The sequence below is a fragment of the Clarias gariepinus genome, chromosome 22, assembly GCF_024256425.1.
Source record: "Clarias gariepinus isolate MV-2021 ecotype Netherlands chromosome 22, CGAR_prim_01v2, whole genome shotgun sequence".
Lineage (NCBI taxonomy): Eukaryota > Metazoa > Chordata > Actinopteri > Siluriformes > Clariidae > Clarias > Clarias gariepinus.
In genome coordinates, this window is record NC_071121.1 from 12,063,382 (window position 1) to 12,087,608 (window position 24,227).

The 24,227-nt window shown below is 39.4% G+C and overlaps 1 protein-coding gene across 1 annotated transcript in view; it reads left to right on the plus strand.

Moving 5' to 3' along the window:
- lamb2l (laminin, beta 2-like) overlaps positions 1 to 24,227 on the plus strand; it is a 41,070-nt gene that overhangs the window by 13,248 nt on the left and 3,595 nt on the right. The window contains exons 3-29 of the mRNA XM_053482704.1: positions 4,566 to 4,735; positions 6,795 to 6,930; positions 7,676 to 7,749; positions 7,986 to 8,174; positions 8,300 to 8,363; positions 8,465 to 8,667; positions 8,870 to 8,990; positions 9,104 to 9,292; positions 9,402 to 9,581; positions 10,701 to 10,813; positions 10,925 to 11,004; positions 11,162 to 11,318; positions 14,554 to 14,688; positions 14,792 to 14,953; positions 15,466 to 15,587; positions 18,118 to 18,238; positions 19,107 to 19,299; positions 19,434 to 19,577; positions 19,664 to 19,895; positions 19,977 to 20,140; positions 21,519 to 21,743; positions 21,905 to 22,119; positions 22,257 to 22,353; positions 22,461 to 22,833; positions 22,954 to 23,138; positions 23,318 to 23,565; positions 23,691 to 23,906. Coding sequence (XP_053338679.1) covers positions 4,566 to 4,735; positions 6,795 to 6,930; positions 7,676 to 7,749; positions 7,986 to 8,174; positions 8,300 to 8,363; positions 8,465 to 8,667; positions 8,870 to 8,990; positions 9,104 to 9,292; positions 9,402 to 9,581; positions 10,701 to 10,813; positions 10,925 to 11,004; positions 11,162 to 11,318; positions 14,554 to 14,688; positions 14,792 to 14,953; positions 15,466 to 15,587; positions 18,118 to 18,238; positions 19,107 to 19,299; positions 19,434 to 19,577; positions 19,664 to 19,895; positions 19,977 to 20,140; positions 21,519 to 21,743; positions 21,905 to 22,119; positions 22,257 to 22,353; positions 22,461 to 22,833; positions 22,954 to 23,138; positions 23,318 to 23,565; positions 23,691 to 23,906 — 4,508 coding nt within the window. The remainder of the gene's footprint in view (positions 1 to 4,565; positions 4,736 to 6,794; positions 6,931 to 7,675; positions 7,750 to 7,985; positions 8,175 to 8,299; positions 8,364 to 8,464; positions 8,668 to 8,869; positions 8,991 to 9,103; positions 9,293 to 9,401; positions 9,582 to 10,700; positions 10,814 to 10,924; positions 11,005 to 11,161; positions 11,319 to 14,553; positions 14,689 to 14,791; positions 14,954 to 15,465; positions 15,588 to 18,117; positions 18,239 to 19,106; positions 19,300 to 19,433; positions 19,578 to 19,663; positions 19,896 to 19,976; positions 20,141 to 21,518; positions 21,744 to 21,904; positions 22,120 to 22,256; positions 22,354 to 22,460; positions 22,834 to 22,953; positions 23,139 to 23,317; positions 23,566 to 23,690; positions 23,907 to 24,227) is intronic.

Here is a 24,227-nt window from a genome sequence, read left to right on the forward strand (position 1 = left end):
TAACCATTTGATTCAGATGTGCTGGTGTAAAGCACTTTACCACCGACCTCTAAAGCAGCGGAGACATGTATTCTAGAGTGACGAATTATGCTTCTCTGTCTGGCAATCCGATGGGTGAATCTAAGTTCAGCGGTTGCCAGGAGAACGGCGCTTGTCAGACTGCATTGTGCCAAGTCTAAAGTTTGGTGAAGCGGGGGTTATGATGTCGGGTTGTTTTTAGGAGTTGGGTTCGGCCCCTTAGTCCCAGTGAAAGGAACTCTTAATGCTTCAGCATACAGCAAGATATTTTGGACAATTTCATGATCCCAACTTTGTGAGAACAGTTTGGGGGTGGCCCCTTCCTGTTCCAACATGACTGCACTCCAACTGATGCCCTTACTGCACAGGTGAATCTAGGGAATCTCAATACAAATTTAAGCAAGGTTCATAAAGACATTAGTGAGCAAGTTAGGTGTGGAAAAACTTGACTGGCCGGAACAGAGTCCTGACCTCTACCCCACAGAACACCTTTGGGATGAATTAGAACGGAGACTGCAAGCCAGGCCTTCTCGTCCAATATCAGTGTCTGATCTCACAAATGCGCTTCTGAAAGAATTCCCATAAAAACACTTGTGGAAAGACTTCCTGCCTTTTTGGAAGTTGTTATAGCTACAAAGGATGGGCCAACATCATATTAAACCCTAAGGATTAAGAATTGGATGTAACATAAGTTCATATGCATGTAAAGCAGACGAGCAAATACTTATGGCAATAACTTATTTATTTATTTATTTATTTATTGATTGATTGATTTATCTGAACAGTTAAAAACGCACCACCTCTAGGATTGTAGAGGAATGGCAACATTTTAGTTATATACTGTATGCAATTATTTTTGAGTCAGTGTGGCTATACAATAATAGTCGCACAACATCATTACAAAACTTTTCAAACTTAAATTTTCCCCAGCACAGCCTAGGATACACAATGCAGGCTAAGAGAAATGGCCATCAAACATTTAGCGCTTGTGAAAATTATATGAATAATAAAAGTGGGAATTAACAGAGCAGCTTTGGCTTTAATTCTATGAGGACTTTATAGTCTATTGTCCACTCGTTTTAACCGGATGGTCAGGGCCTCTCTTGACTTCCTGTAGCACAGCCCAGTGCATGTAAGGACTAGCCCTCTGCATGTTCAGTATTGCATTTTACAAATAAAAAAGCGCTGTTTGGAAGCAGTTATTGATATTCCGACACCTGGAATGTTTGTAATTAATATTATTGTCCCCCTTTTTCCCTGCATACCAGTCATAGTGCTGCTTTGTCCAGCTGCCAGGCTTCTTTTTCTGCTGTTACTGTAATGAGATAATTTGTTGTCTGTGCTTCTTTGGCCTGCAATCAGACAGGTGCTCCTGGTCCAGACAGTGTAGCTGTGTGTACGCATACAGATATGAGTATAGAGATTTATGATGTTGTTATTGTCACATGGTGAAATATAATACAATTCAAGATAAACCGAGTACCATGCTAAAGTTATTTATCAGCTCTGTCCCATGTCTTCCATGATTATGCAATGGCATAATTTAATGTAACTAAGTAATAAAACTAATTACCATTAAAATAAATAATTTACTTCTTTCTACTTTTGAATTGTAGGTTCTTTAGGATTGCATTTCAGTCATGCTGTCAGCTAATAATAAAACATTAGTCATGTAATTGCTCTAGGGCATATCTCTGTGAGAGCAACAGAGGTGGAAACAATTACAGTTAGTGGAAGAAATTATTATTGCATGTATTGATAAGATGTCACAACAAAGCATTTGTATCTAACCAAAACTCTACTCAAGTAAAAGTAAAAAATGGTTTTAAATATACTTTTAAATATGCTTGAGTATTAAAAGACATGTCTTTTAATGATGGAATTAAATTTGAAAATTAGGTATTGCGAAAAAAAAACCTGTATTATCTAAAATGAACAAAAGATAATGCAACCATGCCTTTTTGTCTAGATGCATGGCTAAGGCTTTATAGCTTGGTAATAAATTCATCAGAAGTAAAACTTTATGTAAGTAATTGATATTTACCATTAGCCTAAAATTTGCTTGCTACAGTACTTAGCTGAATATTGCTAGTTTCTAGAATCAATGACAATTGCAAGGAAAACATGTGCAAATAGAGCCAGTCGATGGTAACAAGTAAGCCAAACTTACCTCGACCAAACATTTCAATATAATGCTTGTATGTTACCTATGCGTTATATATATACATGTTCTGTGTGTTTTTTTTGTTTGTTTCTGTTGATTTTACAGTCTAGAGGTAAGGAATTTGTCGAGGCACAATAACAGGCTATAAGATAACATAGCATGCTTTTGATTACATCCTCTGCAAAAAAAAAAAAAAAAAAGCACACTTGGACACACGTGGGTGCACAATCACATTCTCTGCCCTGCCAGTCTGAACATGATAAACTGTGTTGTGGAATTGTTAAACCCCTTCCTTTGTCAGAGGAAGGTTGTTGTGAAGCATGCATCGCTGTCAACCCGAATCAGCATGGTGTTCTCTGGTGTGTGTGGCCTGCGAAGCCTAAAAAACCCTTTCGACCACAAACCTGTAATTATCCAAACTAAATCATACCAAATAACTGTAAAACACCTTTTCACAAGCCCATGTTTTTTTTTCGTTCTTTTTTACCATGGAGGCATTTTCTCCTCTTGGATTTTATACTTACTTACTGCGTCATGAAGTTCCACCTGAGGAATCTTCTACTTACAGGAAGATTAGATAAAAAGTGTAAGTGTAACGCTGCCACCTTCATTGAACTTTACCTCGTATATTTAATAACCCATTGGGTAGTATCAGTGACTTAGACAAGGTCAAATTGTTTTAAACACAGATGAGTTGAGGAAGGAAAACGAGGGGGAACTTAAATCCAGTGTAACACCCTTATACCTGCATCTTTTGCCCCAGTGACTCTCAGGTATTCATACAAACCAGGCTGTTTTCTGCCCTGTTGCTTCCGTGATTGTTTGCACAGGGAGAGTCTGATGTGTGCATTACTGCATTCCAAAGGTCAGAGATTTTTATTTGAGCATTATGGGTTTATTGAACATGGAGCACTGAGACTTAGCCCTAAGCTCTTTTTGTTCGCTACACCTTAGAACCTGCATTGTAGTTTCCCATTGTGCCCTATTGTCATCCAGTGGAATCTGTGGAATGTCTTCCAGGCAAAATTGATAACTGAGAAAAGGCCAGGTCTCAGCTATCCAGTTATATTTGTAACAAAAATACTTTTTGTTAAATCATTTACCATGCCTTAGAATAATTGTGTTTGTGAGAGTGTACTGTATGTTCCACTGCATGTCTTTGTTTTAAGCTATAGAATGTTTGGCACTCATGGCGTTCATCTAAAACTTGTATGGATCCAGTTACATGAATTCTATTGTTTAAAAAAGACCAAATAAGTCACTAAAATACTAAATTGTGACAACAGTCTTAATCATTAGTGACTTTAAAGCACATTGGACTTGACTATGTACTAAATTAAATTTAAAAACTCTTTTTGCTGGCAATTACTTTATAAGTCACACCTTTAGAGCACACATTAGGCCAGAATAGAAAAATAAAATGAAAAGTTTTTGATAATTTGAACACTTCGTACATGTTAAACCATGTCTTACCATAGCACTGTTAGACTTGTGAAGCACTGCCTGTTATTATAAAGTCGTTTTTGTTAAAGAATGTGATAACGTCACCAGGGTGGTACCAGTAACACAGTAGCAGGGAATATGTAGTGTGTACTGTATTGCGTCATCTCCCCGAAGCAGCTCACCTTTCCTACATTGCTAAAGTATTAATCATTGATCTTGCTCACTATTTAATACCCATGCTTTTAAGGAAAAGGAAAAGAAATGGGAAATATGGACTGTCTAATTTACATTCTACAGTTCAGCTAATGAATCTTTATAATAAAATACAAGTTTAAAAAAAGTGTGCATCATCAATTTTATACCATTGCCTAGCAATGTGCCTGTCAGGATTTCAGTGCGTCTAACATGTTGTCACTGATGTCCTTCCACACACATGATCACATGCTCACCACGTCCAATAAGATCAAACTGAGTTGTTTCTATATCTGAGAGGTTGTTGTGAGAACTCTTTGGACACACAGTGACATTCCAATGATAACTCCATACACCATACACCATACAACCTTCCCCTCTCCACCAGGCTTCAAGTACTTTAATGAAGTCCCTAAGAGGTGATAGTTAACTGCTCTCTGTTAATACTTTCTTATTAAGGGGGTTATAGAGTGTAACCAGGTTTGTTCCCTTGGCTCCTGGATAGTTCTGGCATGGTAGTGATTTGAACTTGCTATCTTGTAATCAATAGAACATATGCCTATGTTTTGTTTTGTTTTTTTACTGTTTTTGCAAGCGTACATTACATTTCTTTATAAATACCATTTTAATACTTAATAGACATACGAGCATAGTTATACTACATAGAAACAGTTTGAAGATCACATTGTAGCAAAGCATTTTGCGTTGCCTGATATATTTAATCTGTTCATTTTTCCTCTCCTTGTAGCTCTGCATACTTTGGCACAGGATCTGCCAACAGGCCCACATGGCTGCACAGATGGAAGCTGTTATCCAGCTACAGGGAACCTGCTCATTGGACGAGCTGCTAACTTGACCAGCACTTCCACCTGTGGCTTAGAAGCACCTGAGCAATACTGCATTGTTAGCCACCTGCAGGTAAGCCTACATCCAGTTCATTAAACATATTTACACACATGCACGTACCTTAATGAGCTCATAAAACAGTTTATTGTCTGTTTGATCTATCTATCTTTTTTCCGTCTCGCTTTTTTTTTCTTTATTGTACTAAATACACTCTCATGTTCTCTGTACAATGTGTACTGACCTCATTCTTTGTGCCCCCTTTCATCTTCTTCCTTCTCTTTTACACTCCATCATGCATGGTCTTGCCTAGTATGTGATGTCAGCTTTTGATGTGCTTACTGGAAATTTTTATTTCAGCTAACTTTACACAGTATACTTAGAATCACACTTTATTTCCCAATCTTAGAAAAAAAAAAAGTTACTCTCAATTGCTTTGCCTGGACAAAATAACAACGGGTCTCAAATATTTTGCTGGCCTGCCTAGCTTCAGTTTTGGCTGTACAAGTTGACTGCCATGGAGTTGTTTAAACAAAATGTCACAGTTTTAGCCAAGATAAAATGTTAATGACAGTAGAGTAAATCCTCTTTGTAAAGCCTTCTCCAGCACATCCCAAAGACTACAGTATTAAAAGGGTTAAGGTCAGGACTTTATGTTGGCTGATTCAAAATTAATCCTTATGCTCCTAGAACCAATCGTTCACAATTTGTGCTTAATAAATTTTGCCTGTGGCACCCTGGAATATACCCATGTCATCAGAGAAGAAAAAAATCTACTGAAGTGATAACCTGGTCTTTTAGTACATTTAGGTCGTCAGCTTTTATTGCCACATAACATTGCTGAGTCTAGACCTGACCAACTGAAGCACCCCTGAATCCATAGGTTTGGACACTGAGCATATATCTTTATTCTTAAAATACATGGTCTAATCATGTACTTTAGTAAAAGCACAGCACCGTTGAATCCTCAAATAAAAAGGTGGTGATTATTTTTCTGTAACGTTATAGCTATGACATGTAGGTTGGTGTGTGTGTCTATATGTGTATGTGTCTGTTTGTATTTGTGTGTCTTTGTCTGTGTACCGTATATACCGTATGCCTGAACGTTTTATATATCACCAGACAAACAGACACATGGTAGCACCACTTTTCACTGTTCCAGGTGTGGCCTGTCACACATCTGTCATCTCACTTATGTTTCAGGCTTCAGTAACTGTCCTCCTTTGTCATTTACAAGCTAAGAATATTTCATTTAATGGTGCATTTTATGTTCTTTTTTGAATGTCTAGTGTGTGGTATCCCACAATATATACTTTTTTCCTTAATTATTTCATTTATGGCATGTATGAAATAAAGAACTAACCTGGGGAGTCATTTGAAGTTTGCAGAAACATATTAAAAAGCTTTAATGGAGGTTTGAACATTAGTCACATCTGTACATTTGCAATACAAAAAGCACATTCTAAATCATGGAATTGCTGGTAGTTTCTATCCGACTAGGGATGACATCTTACTGTATATGAATGGTTCTTTCCATTTTTGTCTGTGTCTGTGTGGGCCTGTAGGCACATGCTTTCAACAATGGAGATTTCCATCTGTTTGGTTTATTAGTTTGATAAAAAGCCGTGTTTTAGGAACAGAAAGGGCTATTATTGTGCTGCCCTAACATTAGTGCAGTCATGCTGTAAACAGCAGCAAAAAGCAGAGCAGAAGGTATGTATAAAGCACCATAGTATCTGTGTAGCGCTGAAAAGCACTTGAAAACAAAAGACCAGGGTGAGGATTAGTCACATTGTTTCAGTAGCTCTAACCCGTGAAGCTTTTCATAGCCAGGTCACTGTTGGAGATTTCGTTTCCCGGGACAACAACCCAGTTCAGACAAAGTGATCTGGCTCTATTCCATTTAAGCTCTCTGCTTGGCTCAGGACATGGATTCTGATTCCAAACTGGACCTAGTATCTGCACTCCCATCCTATTAAGATATTTTTGTCAGACTCTGGCCTGCGTTGCTTAAGTCCTCTGGTAACTCTTGCTTTACTACCAGTAGGGTTTAACTAATGTCTAAGCAATGTTAACTTTTAATAATAAGTTGTTTTCATAGTTGTTAATATCTTTAAATTTATTTTCACCGCAGCAGTCAGATAAGTGCTTCACATGTGATTCCCGAAGACCCTATGATTCCTACCGCCACAGAAGCAGCCATCGCGTGGAGAACGTCATCTACCTGAGAGATAGTACAGGAGCCCTTACATGGTGGCAGTCTATTAATGGTTAGTACGAAGACAGTGTGTACATACAAACTAAATTATGATATAATTTATTTTTTGTGCTAACCTATTAATTTATTGCACGACAGGGGATAACAATGGTTCTTTAGATGGTTAAATGTTTAGCTTTCTTTTGGGTTTCTTCTAGTCTTCTTAGAAACATTAAGGATTACCCAAGAGGGACTGGTACAATCTCAAGCTTGTTTTATTTTTTTCTTTTATCATATCTGTTAAATACTCTAATGTCAGTGTCTGAAAATGTGTGCCATTTGATAAAAGGCAAAAGGGTTGCCACCTTGACCTTGTGGAGCATTGGGGAAATGACACCAGAGAAATGAAGGCAGAGAAGATTCAGTTCTGAGACTGAAGTCACTTAAACATGTCTTAAAGTAATAGTCACTATATTGAGGTTTCTAGCCTTTTATTCCAAGAACCAATTTAAACATAGCTAAATAAATTGAATATGCCCCGAATTGATTCAAAAACAACAAAGTACGTTGCTCATTAGCAGCAATAGTGGAGTAGTGTTTTAGAACTATGACCCTCCAGGGTTAAGGGTTCGAGTCCATCACGGGTCTGTATGCATGGAGTTTGCATGCCTGGTATGTTTTCTTCAGGTATCCTGGAGAAAGGCTTCTATGGAGGATGAATGCAAACCAGCCTTTATCTAAACGCACCAATAAGGAAGCACTGATTTATATTAAACCACGTTTTCACATAAACAATGTCTTTGCTTTGCTTGTCGTAGGAGAGGAGAGTGTTAGCATCAGACTGAATCTGGAGACAGAGTTCCACTTCACTCACCTCATCATGAAGTTTAAGGTGCGTAGTCGTATACATCAACATACAGTATACCATACAGTAACCTCCTTGATAATAACTTCCATGATACCAGAGTGCTGTTGAATTCTCAAATCTGATTGGTAAGAATGTGTTGATTCATTTTCTGTGTTGTCTCTAACAGTGCTGTGCAAAGTTTATATTAATGTGTTTCTTCTAATGCATTACTGTTTCTATAGTAACCACTTTTTTACAGCAACTTGTATTGTATGGTCCAGACATTTAGGCCAGCAGGCATGTTGATCGAGCGCTCGGTGGATTTCGGACGCTCATGGAGGCCGTACCGCTATTTTGCCTACAACTGCACCAGGACCTTTCCTGGAGTCTCCACCCTGCCTCTGAGATTCATCGATGATGTGATCTGTGAGGAGCGGTATTCTGACATTGAGCCATCAACGGAGGGAGAGGTCAGAATGCATTGAAATAAATTGGACAGTTTTATCTGTACCTTGATTTTCCAGAACCCCAAAATTCTAAATCTTATATAACATATATATATATATAAAAAAAATCTCTATATGGTTCATTTTAGGTCATTTTCAAAGTGCTTGATCCTGCAATCCCTGTCAGTAATCCTTATAGTGCTAATGTTCAAGGTGAGCAAGTTGATAGGTATAAAAATTAATATACAGTTACTCACTTAGGTAGTGTTGAATGTATAATAATAATAATAGCTTTGATTGTTTTTCATGTGAAGACCTGCTAAGAATCACTAACCTGAGGATTAACTTCACCAAAATCCACACTCTGGGTGATAACCTGTTGGATCGTCGGCCTGATGTACTGCAGAAGTATTATTACTCAGTGTATGAGCTGGTGGTGCGTGGAAGCTGCTTCTGCTATGGTCATGCCTCTGAGTGCACCCCAGTCCCAGGAGTTCATACCCAGGACTATGGCATGGTGGGTTGGCACTAGTTTTATTACAATACCAAATGAGGTACCAATCAAAGAGGGCAAGTTTGTCTTTTCTCTCGTGACAGCACAAACATGAATAATATATTCACATAAGTAGGGATGAAGTTGACGACTGGTTTGAACAGCTCAATCAGACCTATTTTAAATGAAATTGGATTAAATAATTGACAATTTTGTAATTTGTCAGATTCACGGACACTGTGTGTGTAAGCATAACACAATGGGCCTGAACTGTGAGCGCTGCAAAGATTTCTATCAGGATCTGCCCTGGAGTCCAGCTGAGGCAAATAACCCGCACACTTGCAGATGTAAGACACACACATTCACATCTACTGTATATATACATGCACAAGAAAATTTCTCAGTGCCCATAATAAATAAATCTGCTTTTTTTTCCCTTTTTTTTTTTTTTTTTTACCAGCGTGCAACTGTAACGGCCACTCCCACAAGTGTCACTTTGATATGGCGGTGTATTTGGCCACGGGGAACATCAGTGGAGGTGTGTGTGACAACTGCCACCACAACACCATGGGCCGCAACTGCGAAACCTGCAAACCCTTCTTCTACCAGGACCCAGGCAGAGATATCCGAGACCCCCACATCTGTGTTCGTAAGTCCCCCGATGTTCAGTTCTTTATATGTGATCTTTGATTTATGTAATCATAGAAAGTATATATTTATTCTCTAGTGTGACTCTCTTTTGGTTAATCACTGTGCAGGTTGTGACTGTGATTCAGTCGGTTCTTTGGATGGAGGGAGGTGTGACAGTCATACTGATTTGAACTTCGGAATGATTTCTGGCCAGTGTCGCTGTAAGCCCAACGTCCAGGGTCAGCGATGTGACCACTGCAAAAAGGGGCATTATGGTCTCAGTGAGATTGACCCTCTTGGGTGTCAACGTGAGTATGTCTTTGTATGTCTTGTGTGTTTATTGTACTATAGACTGTAAATGGATTTAATTTACCTTGCGAAACATGTTTTTAGACTTTGTTGTGGATGTAAAAATTTGAACATGAATTAGGAATATATACAGTAGCAATACTCAGACTCTCCACTCCAAATTGATCTCAGGTACTTCTGTTTGCTTAGATTATACTGAGATATCTCAAGAAATTGGCTGGAGACCATCTGTAGCAAATTCAATCATATCCCATGCTTTAGAATGGCATACCCAAGTCAGAGGGCTTGTTAGATCCTAAAAAAAAGTCATGAAGTCCAAGAAATCCTTTGTTGACTCTGAGAGCATTAGTAAAACCATTCTCTTATCAAAGAATTAACTTTTTGGGATGATCAAGCAATACATTGCACGAAGACCAAGTACTCCTCATAGACTAACAACTAATACCCTCGCTGTAGTGAAGCATGATGGCGGCAGCATCGTACTATGGAGGTGCTTCTCACACTGTAGGCAGGGACAGTAAGATGGGTTAGAATTAAGGAAAGGATAGAAAAGGCCCATACACAGTAAGTCCTTGAAGAAAATCTGATTTAGAGTGCATACTGTACCTGATATGGAGGAGAAGGTTCAGCTTTCAGCACGACCACACTTGTTGCCAAGACCCTGCTGGAGTGACTTTGAATATCCTTAAGTGGCCCAGCCAAAGCCCTTGGGTGAACCCTTGAAAGACTTTTTTTTATAGTATGGCAGTGTATAGGCTCTCAACATCCAATTTTAATTGAGTCTGAGAGGGTCTGGCATGATGTGTGCAACTTTTGAAGAGACTTACCTCAAGGCTGTAACTATAATTTTATCGGATACTGAGGGTATACAGCTTTTTAAAATATCTATAATTTATAATTTGCAATGTGAAACAGCATAAAATTATTATCACGGTAAAAATGAAAAGGTCTGTTGGTGTTCTCAACATGTACTGTATATTGACATCATCTCATTCAGATGTGTTTAAACTCTTTATACTTGGTATACCTTCATTACCTGGAAGAGATACAGTTATAGCCTTAATACTGTATATATGTGTTTGTGTTTGTGACATTTTTCTTAAATATTTGTTCAACAGCATGTAACTGTGATCCACGTGGGACAAACGTGATGGGACCGCCATGCGATCATATCACTGGGGTCTGTTCTTGCAAGAGACATGTGACAGGTCGCTACTGTAACGAGTGCATAGTAAGAGTCTCATCTCTCTACAAAAGCTTCGTACCATCAACAATCCTGTAGTTCTAACCTAAATAATATATAATTTTGTGTGTGTGTGTGTGTGTGTGTGTGCACCTTTAGCCAGAGCACTGGGGACTCAGTAACGACCTTGTAGGCTGCAGAGCTTGTGACTGTGACTTTGGTGGATCATTCAGCAAAGGGTAAATCAGTATAGCATGCTTATAGTTGTGTGTGTGATTGTGTGCATATAATATACTGTACATATTCAGCAATAGTTTAATAGTGAGATATTATATTGTAAAATGTACTGACTGGATTTCTGAACAATAGTAAACATCATTTATCGGATGTTTACAGGTGCAGAATGGACAACGGTCAGTGTGATTGTCGGCCTCACCTCATTGGCCGTCAGTGCGCAGACGTGGAGCCTGGGTATTTCTGTGCCGCTCTCGATTACTACAAATATGAAGCTGAAAGTGCAGTGGGCCGCTCTCCTGATGCCTCTGATCTGCCTGTGAGTACTACAGAACAACATAAAGATTAATAAAAATTTCAAAAATTATAAGACGTTGAAAATCAGGTTTTTGCCAAAACTCGCCTTCTGCCATTAAGTAATTTGAAACCTCAACATCAATAGTTTTTATACGTTTTAAACATCTGTACGGCGATCACTTCGCTCAGGTGAAGAACGAATTGCAGTTAATTAATTCTGCTAAATGTACCAATTTAACTAAGTAGCCAAAACTCGCAGACAGGACCCATCTCTCTGAACTCATCAGATCACCTGACCTTTTTCCATATGCGTATAGCCACACAGCTGTTTAATCCCAATCATGTGATTAACCATCACATTAAGTGTACATGGAAATGTGATCTCCATTCAATGCATGATTTTTTTTTACCTCATTTCTTCATGTAAGTGTGGTCATGGGGATTTGCCCATTCAGCCATGAAAGCATTTGTGGGCTTAGTCAGTAATGTTGGATAAGAAGGAAATCAGCACTCCAGTTCATCCCAATTGTGTATAGGGGAGGGGTTGAGGTCAGGGCTTTGCTGATGCCACGTGAGCTCTTTCACTCCAGTCTGAGCAAACCGAGGCTTTATGGAGCTTGCTTATCATGCTGAAACAGGATTGGGCCCCTTTAAGTGAAGAGAAACTGTAAGGCTACAGAATATAGACAAATTATACAGTGTGCTTGCAACTTTGTTCCATTAAGGGTGTGATAGTCAGGTAGCCACAAGATTTTCGCTCATACAGTGTTTGTTATAAATGAAAAAGTGCCCAGTTTTGACCCAAACCAGAATTTTCATTAGGGATGTTCTGAATTTCTCTGTCTCTCCTCAATCATTTGATAAGCAAAGAAATGAAAACAAGCAAACCTAAAACCCATTTTCTAAACAAAAGCACCCTCATACACAGATATGCTATTCCTTAAAAAATAGACAAAACAGCCCAGCTTCACTCATATCAGAGCTGCCGTATCACTTTTTGTGCCCTTCAGGCAGGCCCAGACACACAACCACACAAAACACAAAATAATGGAATGTAAACTCTGAGGCACAATGAGGATCGAGTGTTGTAGTGTTTCACTGAATCTGAAATGTATTATTTTTGTCTGTGTATAGATGTTTTGGGCACTGCACAGCTGTTAACGTTTACTAGTCGAGTACATTTTCAAAAAGGCCATCGGACTTGTCATAATTTAAAAGTAGAAATAGTTAGTGCGATATCTTTAGGCCGCATTGCTCCTCGTTACCCTACCGCTCAGCCCTTGTGTGTGGGTCTTAATTGGATACGGCAGTCCACATGGTTGTATCTCAACCTTGCTCTGGACACCACTTCCAGGATGCTTCATGTTTAAAATTCACCCAGCGCCTACTGACACTCCACGGTTGAGTATAAACTGTGTTGATTAGTTGGTTTCTTGATCATGGTATCACCAGCATAGGAAGGTGAGCATGAGTTTGGCTTTTCAGTTATGACGTGATGACAGTATTGATTCCATTAGTGTGTTGCTGAATCAAGTGTCATTAAAGAGATTTCCTGTTTTTTTTTTGTTGATAAAACATCATTTCCGCTATTATTTGGTTTATGAGTGTTTTGGAATACGAGCCCGCTCCCAGGATGAATTATGCTTGTAATCCAAGGTTCCACTGTGTCCCCACTTTCGTATATCACCCCTTATATGGCTTATTCCCTCTCTTCTGCATTTTTCTTGACACAAGACATGTTAGAAAAATTAATCAAAGTTAAATTACATTATGTAAGGATGGAACAATACTTAAAATACTCTTGTCTGGGTGAGCTGTTAATTCAGCACAGATAGTTGTTTCTAGATCATAGCACCGTACTAAAAATCTTTAGAACTTAGTAATACTGTATTTGGAGGATGTGATATCTACAGCAGCATCAGGGGGTTTTTCACCATGTTCAACTGGACCTGCTATTTGAGCTGAAACGCACCACTGAGCTGGGCTGAATAGTGTTGTGCAACCCATGGCTACAAATTTCTTTAAAGCAGTGCTGTCACAACAGGTCACCATTGACTTTCCTACAATGAAATGATTTTATTTAGCTTTAAAAGAAACTGCAGAAATGATTTATTGGAGGGGGCGATCACAAGACAATCCCCCGTCCACTTCATGCAAACTGAAAAAAGAAATCCCAGTACGGAAAGTCGACTAGAATTAATCTTATTTAGCCTGAAATATTTCATCAGATTTTGTCCACTATATACTATATACTACTACTACTGTATATACTAGTACAGATTTGTTGTAACTGCAGTGTTGGTCTAGTCATGCATTATACATACCCTTCTGGGAACCAGTTAGTGATGGTTTATACAGCACACATACAGTATACACGCTGGGATGTCATCATACTATATAGTTGAAGTGACCCAGAATTACTTGTGAAAACAGAAGAGGTGCCAGCCTGTCAGACGGAGTTAGTTATGCCTATCTCACACAGATAAACACTCATCATCCCTTTCTCTGTCTGTCTCTCTCTTTCTCTCTCTCTGTCACACGTCATTGCACACACTTTCTTTTTCTTTATGTTTTTCTCCTGTGCAAACTCACGTTCTATTATTTTAAACATTTTACACATTCTGTTATCACTGGATTGTCAAAATACCACCATACATGTCTATATATTATTATTATATCACTTATACTTTACAGACATTTTTATTCTTAGTATTCTCCAGGTTCAGTGAATTTTCTCTCCAAAAACATCCTGGCAGCTGGATTGGATATACTAAACTTATCCTGAATGTAAATGTGTCTGCACTTTCATCTGCCTATTTCTACCTCATGTGAAGCTCCAGGGCAGTGGTTGGCACTGTCGGCTTGCACCTCCAGTGTCTGGGTTCAATTCCCATCTCCGTACGCATGGAGTTTGCATGTTTTCCCTGTGCTTGCCTAGAAAACCCACCTTCCCCTGGTGGGTTTTCTCTGGCTAGTCCAGTTTCTTTGAACAGTCCAAAGACATGTAGGTTAGGTTAATTGGTGTTCCCAAATTGTTCACGGTGTGTAAATGAGTGTGTGTCCTGCGGTGGATTGGCAACTTGTCTAGGGTGTACCCTGCCTCGTGCCCTAAGTCTCTTGGGATAGGCTCCAGGCCCTGTATACAGGATAAAGCAGTATAGATGAAGAGTGAGTGAAGCTCCAGATCCAGCATGACACTAACCAAGATAAAGCAGTTATTCATTTTCTGCTTTCCTTCTTCGCTTTGATCTTTTTAGGGGACGCCTCGCCCTTTGGCTGTAAATGAATGTGCACAGCATCTGAGTAACCAGTTGAGAAGACTCAAACGCCATCGGCACATCACCCAGCAGCAAAGGGCAGCTCTGAGACGAATCCGGCAGCTTCAGCAGGCCGTGCGTTTTGATCTATATGCTTCTGTTTGGAACATTTGGAAGTAGTTATTTAAACTTTATTTAAACTCACAGGTTCCAATTACTGTGTGTTCTGTTTATACAGCCGGATGTGACCATTGTACAAAGAGAGAGAAACAGAGAGCAGATGGTCACCTGGACCGGACCTGGTTTTGCTCGGGTTAAAGACGGTGCTGGACTTGTGTTTACCATCGAAAACATTCCATATGCCATGGAGTATGACATCATGATTCGCTATGAACCAGAGGTGTGTAGCATCGATTTAAGACTCTCTTCAACAGTCTTTCTAACTATGTGTTATGGATGCATAAGTGGCCAAGGTAGTAATTCAGTTATAATAAAAATGTACATAAAGTTGTAAATTGCTGCAAATTACATGAAATAACGGAACATTTTGGAATATAGACGTAAAGCTGTAGTAGGAGTAGTAGTAGTAATGGGCATTGGTGGCTCATTAGTAGGTTTCTCACCTGCCATGAGGAAGGTCGGGTTCAATTCCTACACAATGTCCAAACACCAGCCACTTGATTCAGTGCTGGTCCCAACCCCGGATAAAATAGAAGGGCTGCATCATGAAGGGCATCCAGCGTAAAAAGCTGTGCCAAGTTGTTGTGCAGATTGGATGGTCCGCGGTCCATCGGGAGCAGCCAAAAGATTAATATTGTTGTTTTTGCTTTATTGTTTTATGTGTTATGCATTATCATTTGAGTACTACAACTGATCAGTGTTTTTATTCCTTTTTCACTCACTTACATAAAGTCGACAGAGGACTGGGAGGCCATTGTGAGTGTCACATCCATGTTTTTGTCCTCCAGTACTCGCTGCGGGAATCTGCTCCCTACTGAGCAGCTTTACACTGTCACACTGTTACACAACAAGAGGTAACATAACTTTTATGTATGCATGATTATATATTAATTGTGGGTTTTGTATATACGGTACAATGGTGTGAAATGTCTGTGAGACAAGTTAGTTCCTGTTATCATGTATGTTATAGCAGCTATACACAGTTGTTCCTTTAACAGATTTTTAAAAATAATTTTTTTAAGTAAAAAGGCAGAGAAAACAAAAAAAAATATTTTGCCGTAAAGTCTCTACATAAGCAGTAAACTTTAACTTATAAACAGCAAGATATTTTTCATAATTATTTAAGAGCACACACCTTATCCATTTGTTATTAAGCTTGGATTATGTAGAGGACCTGACATATACTTACGGGCCCAAAAAAAAATTGTCCTTTGGGATAAAATCAGCAAAATTATGTTTAATCGCATAAATCAAGTCAAGTCAATTACTGTAGGTCTAATAGGCTTTTATTGTCATTTCAACCATATACAGTTCAGTGCACAATAAAAACAAAATAACGTTCCTCCAGGACCAAGGTGCTACATACAACATAAAATTAGCAACATAAATTAGCAAAAATTAACTAGCTTACTAACACACCTAATTAGCTGACTAGCTGGGAACAATTCTTTTAACCCTAATTCATGCAGGGAGCAGCTTGTCATTTCATAATCCACCATGTCTGAAGATTGCTGAGATACCTGCAATCATCTAGAGCGTTATCAAAACGTGAAAGTAGAGTGGTTAGCCTGTCATGGAAAAAATAGGGTCGAAAGAAGCAGGAAGGATTGTGAATGCTGTTTTATTAAGTATCTTTTAGACGACCATGGCACTCATCTTGCAAAATATTTGTTTAAGAAGTACATGGGTATAGAAAAGAATCACTCCACTTTAAAATAACCAGATGTTGTTACTTTACAGCCGGAAAATGAAGACAGACACAGTTTTTATTTTATCCAGCGGTAAAGATATAATACCAACATGTCAGAAAAAAAGATTTAAAAAAAAACCTGAATCACTAATTTGGAAAAGGATCACCCATTTTCTAAAATGACTTCAACTCAAACTCACCTTATCTATATATATATCCATCTATAGCTGTTTCAATCATTCACTCACTCACTCACTCTCACTCATCGTCTATACTGCTTTATCCTGTATTCAGGGTCACGGGGAGCTAGAGCCTATTCCAGGAGGCTTAGGGCACGAGGTGGGGTACACCCTTTAACAGGGTGCCAAGCTCAAACTAAGTAGTTACAAGTAACGCTTTTGTAAGGTTGCTAGATGTGTTTGGGATACTATAGATAGATTCATGATCATGTTGATTGTCAGTGTTTACCAAGACCAGCCTTGGTGTTGCTCTGAGAATATCAGCTGATATTTTATCACAGCAGAGTGCTTGTGAGCGGTGAAGTAATATAGCTCATCAGATCACTGATCCAGATCCAGGATCCTGGCAAAGCATGAAGAGCAAATTAAACTCAGTGAGAAGCTGATAATCTTTTTTTTTTCTTTTTTTTTTTTAACAATGACTGAATTAAAAACCGGACAAGGGGCCATGGTGGGGATGGTTTAGGGAGAGGCAAGTGAGTTTGTGTGAATGGAATTATTAATATATAGGCATTTTAAGGTAGTATAGTAGAGTATAGTAATAAGAAAAAAGGAGTAATGTTTTTGACTTCTTTTTATTTAATTTAAGTATCTATTATTTATCATTATTGTTTAAGCCAAGAACATTCCAACCACTGGGGGGTGCTATTGGTCATTTAAACTCCCACTTAATCTAGTAGATTTTTTAAGGTGACCTTTATGCTCCCCAAAATAGGACTGTAGTCAATATGATACAGTAGTTATCATCTAATTCAATGTTAGTCCCTACAAGTAGCTATTCCTTCACGAATAAAACTTAATGTCGAGTCTTAAGTATTCATGAGAATGTTAGTACCAAGTGGTCAGAGTTGGTTTCAACACTCTTTATCAACCTTACGCTACTGATAGACTGACCATACACTCCTGACTCCTATAGAATGTCAATCTGCGCCAGCAACACTATATAATCAACTCTGAAATGAACAAGAATGCTGTTTTTATTACTTAATCACGGGATACACACATCAGGCATGTAAAGCCATGCGTGAGACCTGCTCATTGCGCTGCAATTTCCTCTGGTCCGGATGTAAATGCATCACTAGAGCATGGCTGCTACTGCTGTGTCCTCCTGCTGGTGTGAGTCCCAGTTTCGCAGAACCAATTAGCTGACAGTGGAACGCAATGCCAAAAAAAGGCTATGTGTATGCAATATACTTCGCTACTACAAAAATGCCTGAGCATGTTGCACTCATTGCACTTAGAATTGTTCAGAAAGTGTGGTTCAATTTTATTTAGTATCTCCATGACCTCTTTAATGCATGATTCTTATGCTTGAGTCTATTTTCTCATTACTTATTATAGCCTATGTATAGTCTTTTCCTGCTGTTTCTGGTTTGTAGACGCATGATATGAGATTTGTACCATCGTGTCTGAATGAGCATGATGTATTTACTAACACCGCTGCACTTCTTACAGGCACGTCCTCATGCCCCAGCCATTCTGCTTCGAGCCCAGCAACCGCTACGTGGTGGCCATCCGCTTTCAGCGCCATGCCGTCTCTCACAGACACCTCACTGCCCACATCCTCGCTGACTCGGTTAGGAGACACACTTACTGCTCTGTGTTCTTTAATCAGTATCTCCTTTTCACTTTTCATAACTTCAGTTTTGAGATTGCAAAGTGTGTCTGAATTGTCCTTAAATTACTTTTGCATTAAAATATTTTGTAAGTATATTACAGTGATGATAAAAACCTTAAAACAGACACGCAAAGGGCTATGTGTAAATGTTACACACACCTGATGTAGGAAGAAATGCCACCATTTTCAGATACTGGATTTAGTGGTGTGATAAAGTGTAGCTTGTCTGTACATTTTAGTGTTTATGTGAAATACATATACTTAAATACGCAGGCACTCCCAGAAACCCCTTTCCTTAGGACTGGACAAACTTTTTTCTAATAAAAATTAACAGTTCATACAGAATTATACCTGGCTTCTTATTAATCTGTGAAACAAAAAGGTTCACTGGAAGTTTATCTCTTTACTACCAAGATGTTTTACAGTGGATTTTGCAACAATAGAAGAGATAAAAGCGTGCGTAAGATGTCCTTTCATAGCAATTCTGTAGCAGCAGGTTGCCATCTTGTGGTGGTGTTACACAAAAACAAGATTTGCCTTTATCGGTTTCAAACCTTGAGTAAGGAAATCTTACTTCATATACGCTGATCAGCCATAACATTAAAATGCAGAACAACGAACACGTGCATTTTCACTGTAGTGGTATTGGGTGCCCATGATCCTGTCACCAGTTTACTGATTATAATTGATCATTAATGTTATTCAACTCACATTTAAGTGATGTTGTTGCTGATCTGTATAATTATTTATATAAAGCTGATTATTTGCTGTGTGCATTACCTTGACTCTCATCTGTTTCTTTCATTTTCTCTCTGTGTCTCCGTAGCTTGTATTAATCCCTCGTTATGACGAGCTGCCGGGGTTCATGGGTAACGATCCCCAGGCTTTGCAGCGGCGAGAGGAAATGGCGCGCTACATGTGTCTGGACTCCTTCATGGCTACTCCAATGCCAATCCTGGCCGAGATGTGTATCAAATTGATCTGCAGCATCTCTTCCCTAATGCATAACGGAGCACTACGTGAGTTTTTAGACACCCTGATTCAAAAGTTACAATTTTATATCATTTCATGGTAAAAATCACATTACTTGTCTTACCGATGTTCATGCCAACTCTTTTTTTTTTTTTTTTTTTTACCTTTTTTTCTTTTATAGCTTGTCACTGTGATCCTCAGGGTTCACTGAGTGCCGAGTGTAGAAAGATCGGAGGTCAGTGTCAGTGTAAACCCAATGTAATTGGTCGTGATTGTAACCAGTGTGCACCGAGAACATATGGATTCGGACCCTATGGTTGCACTGGTATGTTCCTTGCTCCAGATTCAACAGTGATACGTTATGCGAAACCTTTTTTTTTTTTTTCATTTAAATTTCTGTATTTCTTTTAGCCTGTGACTGCCATTCTGATGGCTCTGATGCTCGGCAGTGTGACCCAGTTACAGGCCAGTGCCCCTGCAAGCCCGGAGCATTTGGACGACAGTGCTCTGAATGCCAACCTGGTCACTGGGGCTTCCCTAATTGCAGGCCGTGCCAGTGTAATGGACACTCAGAGACTTGTGAACCACACACTGGCGCATGCCTTGGGTGTAGAGATGACACAGCAGGCCCTCTGTGTGAGATGTAAGTCATAGCATTCATCACCTGAGCTAAGCATTGCTGATTGGTGCAGCGCGGCTAACGTGACATATTACATTACTTTAGGTGCACAAATGGGTATTACGGTAATCCAGTGTTGGGTTCAGGAGATCACTGCCACCCATGTCCGTGCCCAGGTAACCCAGGCAGTGGGCATTCAAATGCCAATAGCTGCCACATGCAAATGTCCAACAACCAGATCATCTGCGACTGTAAGCCAGGATACACAGGTATGATTTCAGTGCAGATATGAATGCATTAGTAAATAAATCAATCATTTGACAAAAATGTCAACAGAAACATTGCATTCTCCAAAGAATTTTAGAAATCATGTAATTAGAAGCACACTACCCCCTCTCAGTCATGTGATTAACAATATCTTGATGTGCACTTTTTGTATTGCCTTGACCTGTCTCTTATTTTTATCCCATTACAGATTATATTCACCTGTTCTGTGTCTGAGCTGTGATTAGTTTCCCTTTTTATATCCTCTATGTCACAATTCCTCACAAAGCCTCATACATTATCATACATTTCAGAGCTTTATTTTCACAGCATCATGAGTCATAGTCTTATTTCTTCTGGTTTTGAGCCTTATTCATTTCACACTTACATTATGTCTTCAATAGTACACATTACACTAATACATTGTGATCAAACGTTTAAACACCATCATACTGTATTTTTATCAAAGATAGTTGGAATAGGAAGTTTGTATAGGAAGTATTTGTGTGAGCATTATGATTTCCCGTCACTTAAAGTGAGGGGCCAAAACATTTTGTTGCATGACAACACCCTGTGATGTCCATGAAGTCATGGTTTGCTAAAATTAAAGTTAAAGAACTCAAGTGGCCTGCACAGAGCCCTGACCTGAATGCCTTTGGGATGAACTGGAACTCGACTATCCCCACACATCAGTGCCTGACCTTAACTAATGCACAAATTCCCACCACCATTCATGGTTCTAAATCTAGGACGAAGCCTTTCCAGTAGAGAGCAGACCATTATTACTGTAGGGGACTAAATCTGAAATGGGATGTTCAGAAAGCACATATGAACATTACAGTAAGGTTTGCACAAAATTTTACCCACACATTGTATATCTTTATCAGTCAACCAGTCCACGGCTTCCAGCTAGTATTGACTTACTATATATTTATGTCTTACATTTTTCCTATGAATCATTCTATAAATTAGAATTATTACTTTATTTAAAGAATTAAGGTATATATACAGTACTGTGCAAAAGTCTTAGGCACCATATTATATGCTGTACCAATTTTGTTATATATGTTTATTATATCTGCATAATTATGTACAAAATCAATCAGTATTTCCATATATAACTTTAATAAATGAATAACATTACAGGAAAATATGTGCATGGCTATAAAGAAAAAATATATAGTACAAGACAGACCAGATTTTAGATGGAAACAAAAAACCTAATGTACGCTCCTGGGATTTGCATAAAAATAGAAAGGAGCGAGTGTTACCAGAAGACCTCATATTCTCATATTATATATATATATATATATATATATATATATATATATAAAATGTAATCTATTGATTATTTAGTTAGGGACACGGTATTGTATCTTTCAGGACACCGCTGTGACCGCTGTGCTCCGGGTTACTTTGGCCACCCAGAGGAAGAAGGTGGGGAGTGCCGGAGATGTGAGTGTAACGGGAACATTGATCCCGAAGACCCTGAGTCATGTGATCCCCACAATGGCCAGTGCTTGAAGTGTTTGTACAACACTGATGGGCCGTCTTGCTCCGAGTGCCAGCCTGGCTTTTATGGCAATGCCCTGGACAGGAACTGTAGGCGTAAGTGTAACCAAAATCAAAAACAAAAAAAGGCTTTATATTATTCTTGTTTCTTTCTTGTAAATCATCTTTAGAGTTTGGTCTGGTTATTAGAAGTTAAAATGATAATAAAAACTTGAATGCTTAAATGATATGTTTGGCTTGCGGCATCTATCCATCAGGCTGTACCTGTATGAGACTGGGGACAGACCAGGATTACTGCAGTGAGGAAGTATGTTACTGTGACAAACAGACCGGCGCATGTCCCTGCAGGCCCAACGTTGTTAACCATAACTGTGACCAGTGTGCTGCCAACCACTGGAACATGGGCATGGACGATGGCTGTGAAGCTTGTGAATGCCATCCACAGAACAGCTATAGCCCTCACTGCAACTTGGTATGGCATTTTTTGCTATCCATTAAGCAAAAAATTTAACATGGTACACTGGATTAAAGATGGCTCTAAATTTTGAAAATGATTTGAGATGGGATTTATTATTTAAAGCAATCTCTTTCTATTTCCCATGTGCGTAGTTTACTGGAGATTGTAACTGCCGGCCCGGTTTTGGAGGCAAGCGGTGCACGGAGTGCGAGGCGTTCCACTGGGGTGATCCAGCAGTGCAGTGTGAGGGTATGAGTTACAAAACCTTAACAAACATGTCTAAATTCACAGCAGTGCTGGATGTGTTCGTTTGGTCCAGGTTGTTTTTAATTCTTGTTTTCTTCTGATTTGGACAGAGTGTAATTGTCACATGCAGGGATCAATTACAAGTCAATGCGACCGAATCACAGGGGCGTGTGATTGCAAAGAGTGGGCAGCAGGACAACACTGTAACATGTGTGCCCGTGGTTTTACTGGGCATTTCCCCAAATGTGTCGCCTGCCACCCCTGCTTCCAGCTTTGGGATGACATTGTGTGCCAAGTCAAAAACGAGATGAATAAAATACGCTTCATTATAACCAAAATCCTGGAGATGGGTGAGGTGCCCGGAGTTGCCGACACCCGCATCCATGAGCTGGAGATGAAGCTCGCTGAGATCCAAAGGCTGCTCCAGGAAGGAGAAAGTGACAAGATATATCCACTGATCAACCAAGCCATTGATGACTTGAGGTAATATAGTCACACCCACCACAAGAGGGCAGCACAACCTGGCAGCCACATTACTGACTCAGACAGCATTTCTAGTTTAATTTAATGAAGGATCTAAATCGTAATCTTTTATTATTGCAGAGCTGAGATAGCTGTCACTGACGGACGTTTGATGAGTGCGGAAAGAGAACTGAATGTAACAACAGAGCGTAACAACATCCTAAAACACAATTTGACATCACTTGAGCGAGAGTTCCATGATCTGAACAACACCATTATACATTGGCGCAGACAGCTGGAGAACTATATCAGTGGTGGAATATCAGGTGAACACATAAAGAGGGATTTTTTTTGTGCATCTCTGTGTCCACATACATAACGCTTATCATATGACATTATGAAAGGCCTTTAAAATGTGTTAAGGCAGTATACGGCTTTTATATCAGCCCATTCATCTTTTGTATTGATCAGAAAATGTTGATCTACTCTCTCCCTTGCTTGCCAGATGTGTATAACAAAGTGCGGAAATACTACCAAGAGTCTCTGGACGCTGAGCAGAGATGCAATGCTTCTGTTTTTGGTGCCCAGAGTCCTGTGGAACAGTCAAAACACACACGCAACATAACAGAGGCCATAATGGACCAGATGAAGGACAAGTTTATGCGCAATATCACTGCTCAGAAAAAGTCCCTATCTGAGCTTCAAAAGAAAGCAGATGACATGGAGGAAAAGTTGCACCATCTGAGCCAAAAGGTAGGCACTCCCCTACTAAATACCACCAATATATGAACACAATATATATGTGTGTGTGGGTGGGGGGGCGCCAAGACAGATTGGCTGCATTGAACCTGTGTAAATTGTTTGTGTTGATTCCTCAGGTGTGTGGCAGCAGTGGCAGTGTGAGCGCTGATGCTTCATGTCCAGATGCCCCTTGTGGAGGTGTCGGTTGTGTGGACAGTAACAATACACTGGTGTGTGGAGGGCCAAACTGCAACGGAACTATTGGCGAATCGATCAGAGCGTTTAAGAAAGCTGAAGATCTCAGCAAAAACCTGACAGCTGTCAGCGAGGACCTTATGAACGTGGCCACAAAGGTGCGAGAGTGTGTTTATGTTCAAATGTGTGGTGTTACCTGGTTACAAACGTCTCACTTCATATGTTTGCATTTCAGATTTAGTGTAATGTGGCTGTATTTGCATGACAGCAGATGTCACTACAATGACAACATGATTCATTCGAAAGAGGCCCTGAATAATCTGTAATAACTCTCGCTATCACGAAAAAGTCTGAACAAAACAATGTCGAATGTGCTCCTTAGTTTACAGAGCCTAAAACACGCCGGGATACCCTTGAGTCGGACCGATAAGGTAGGCGCCAGACAGCCATTGCACAGTTTAAATAGGAGTAGCTCAGTG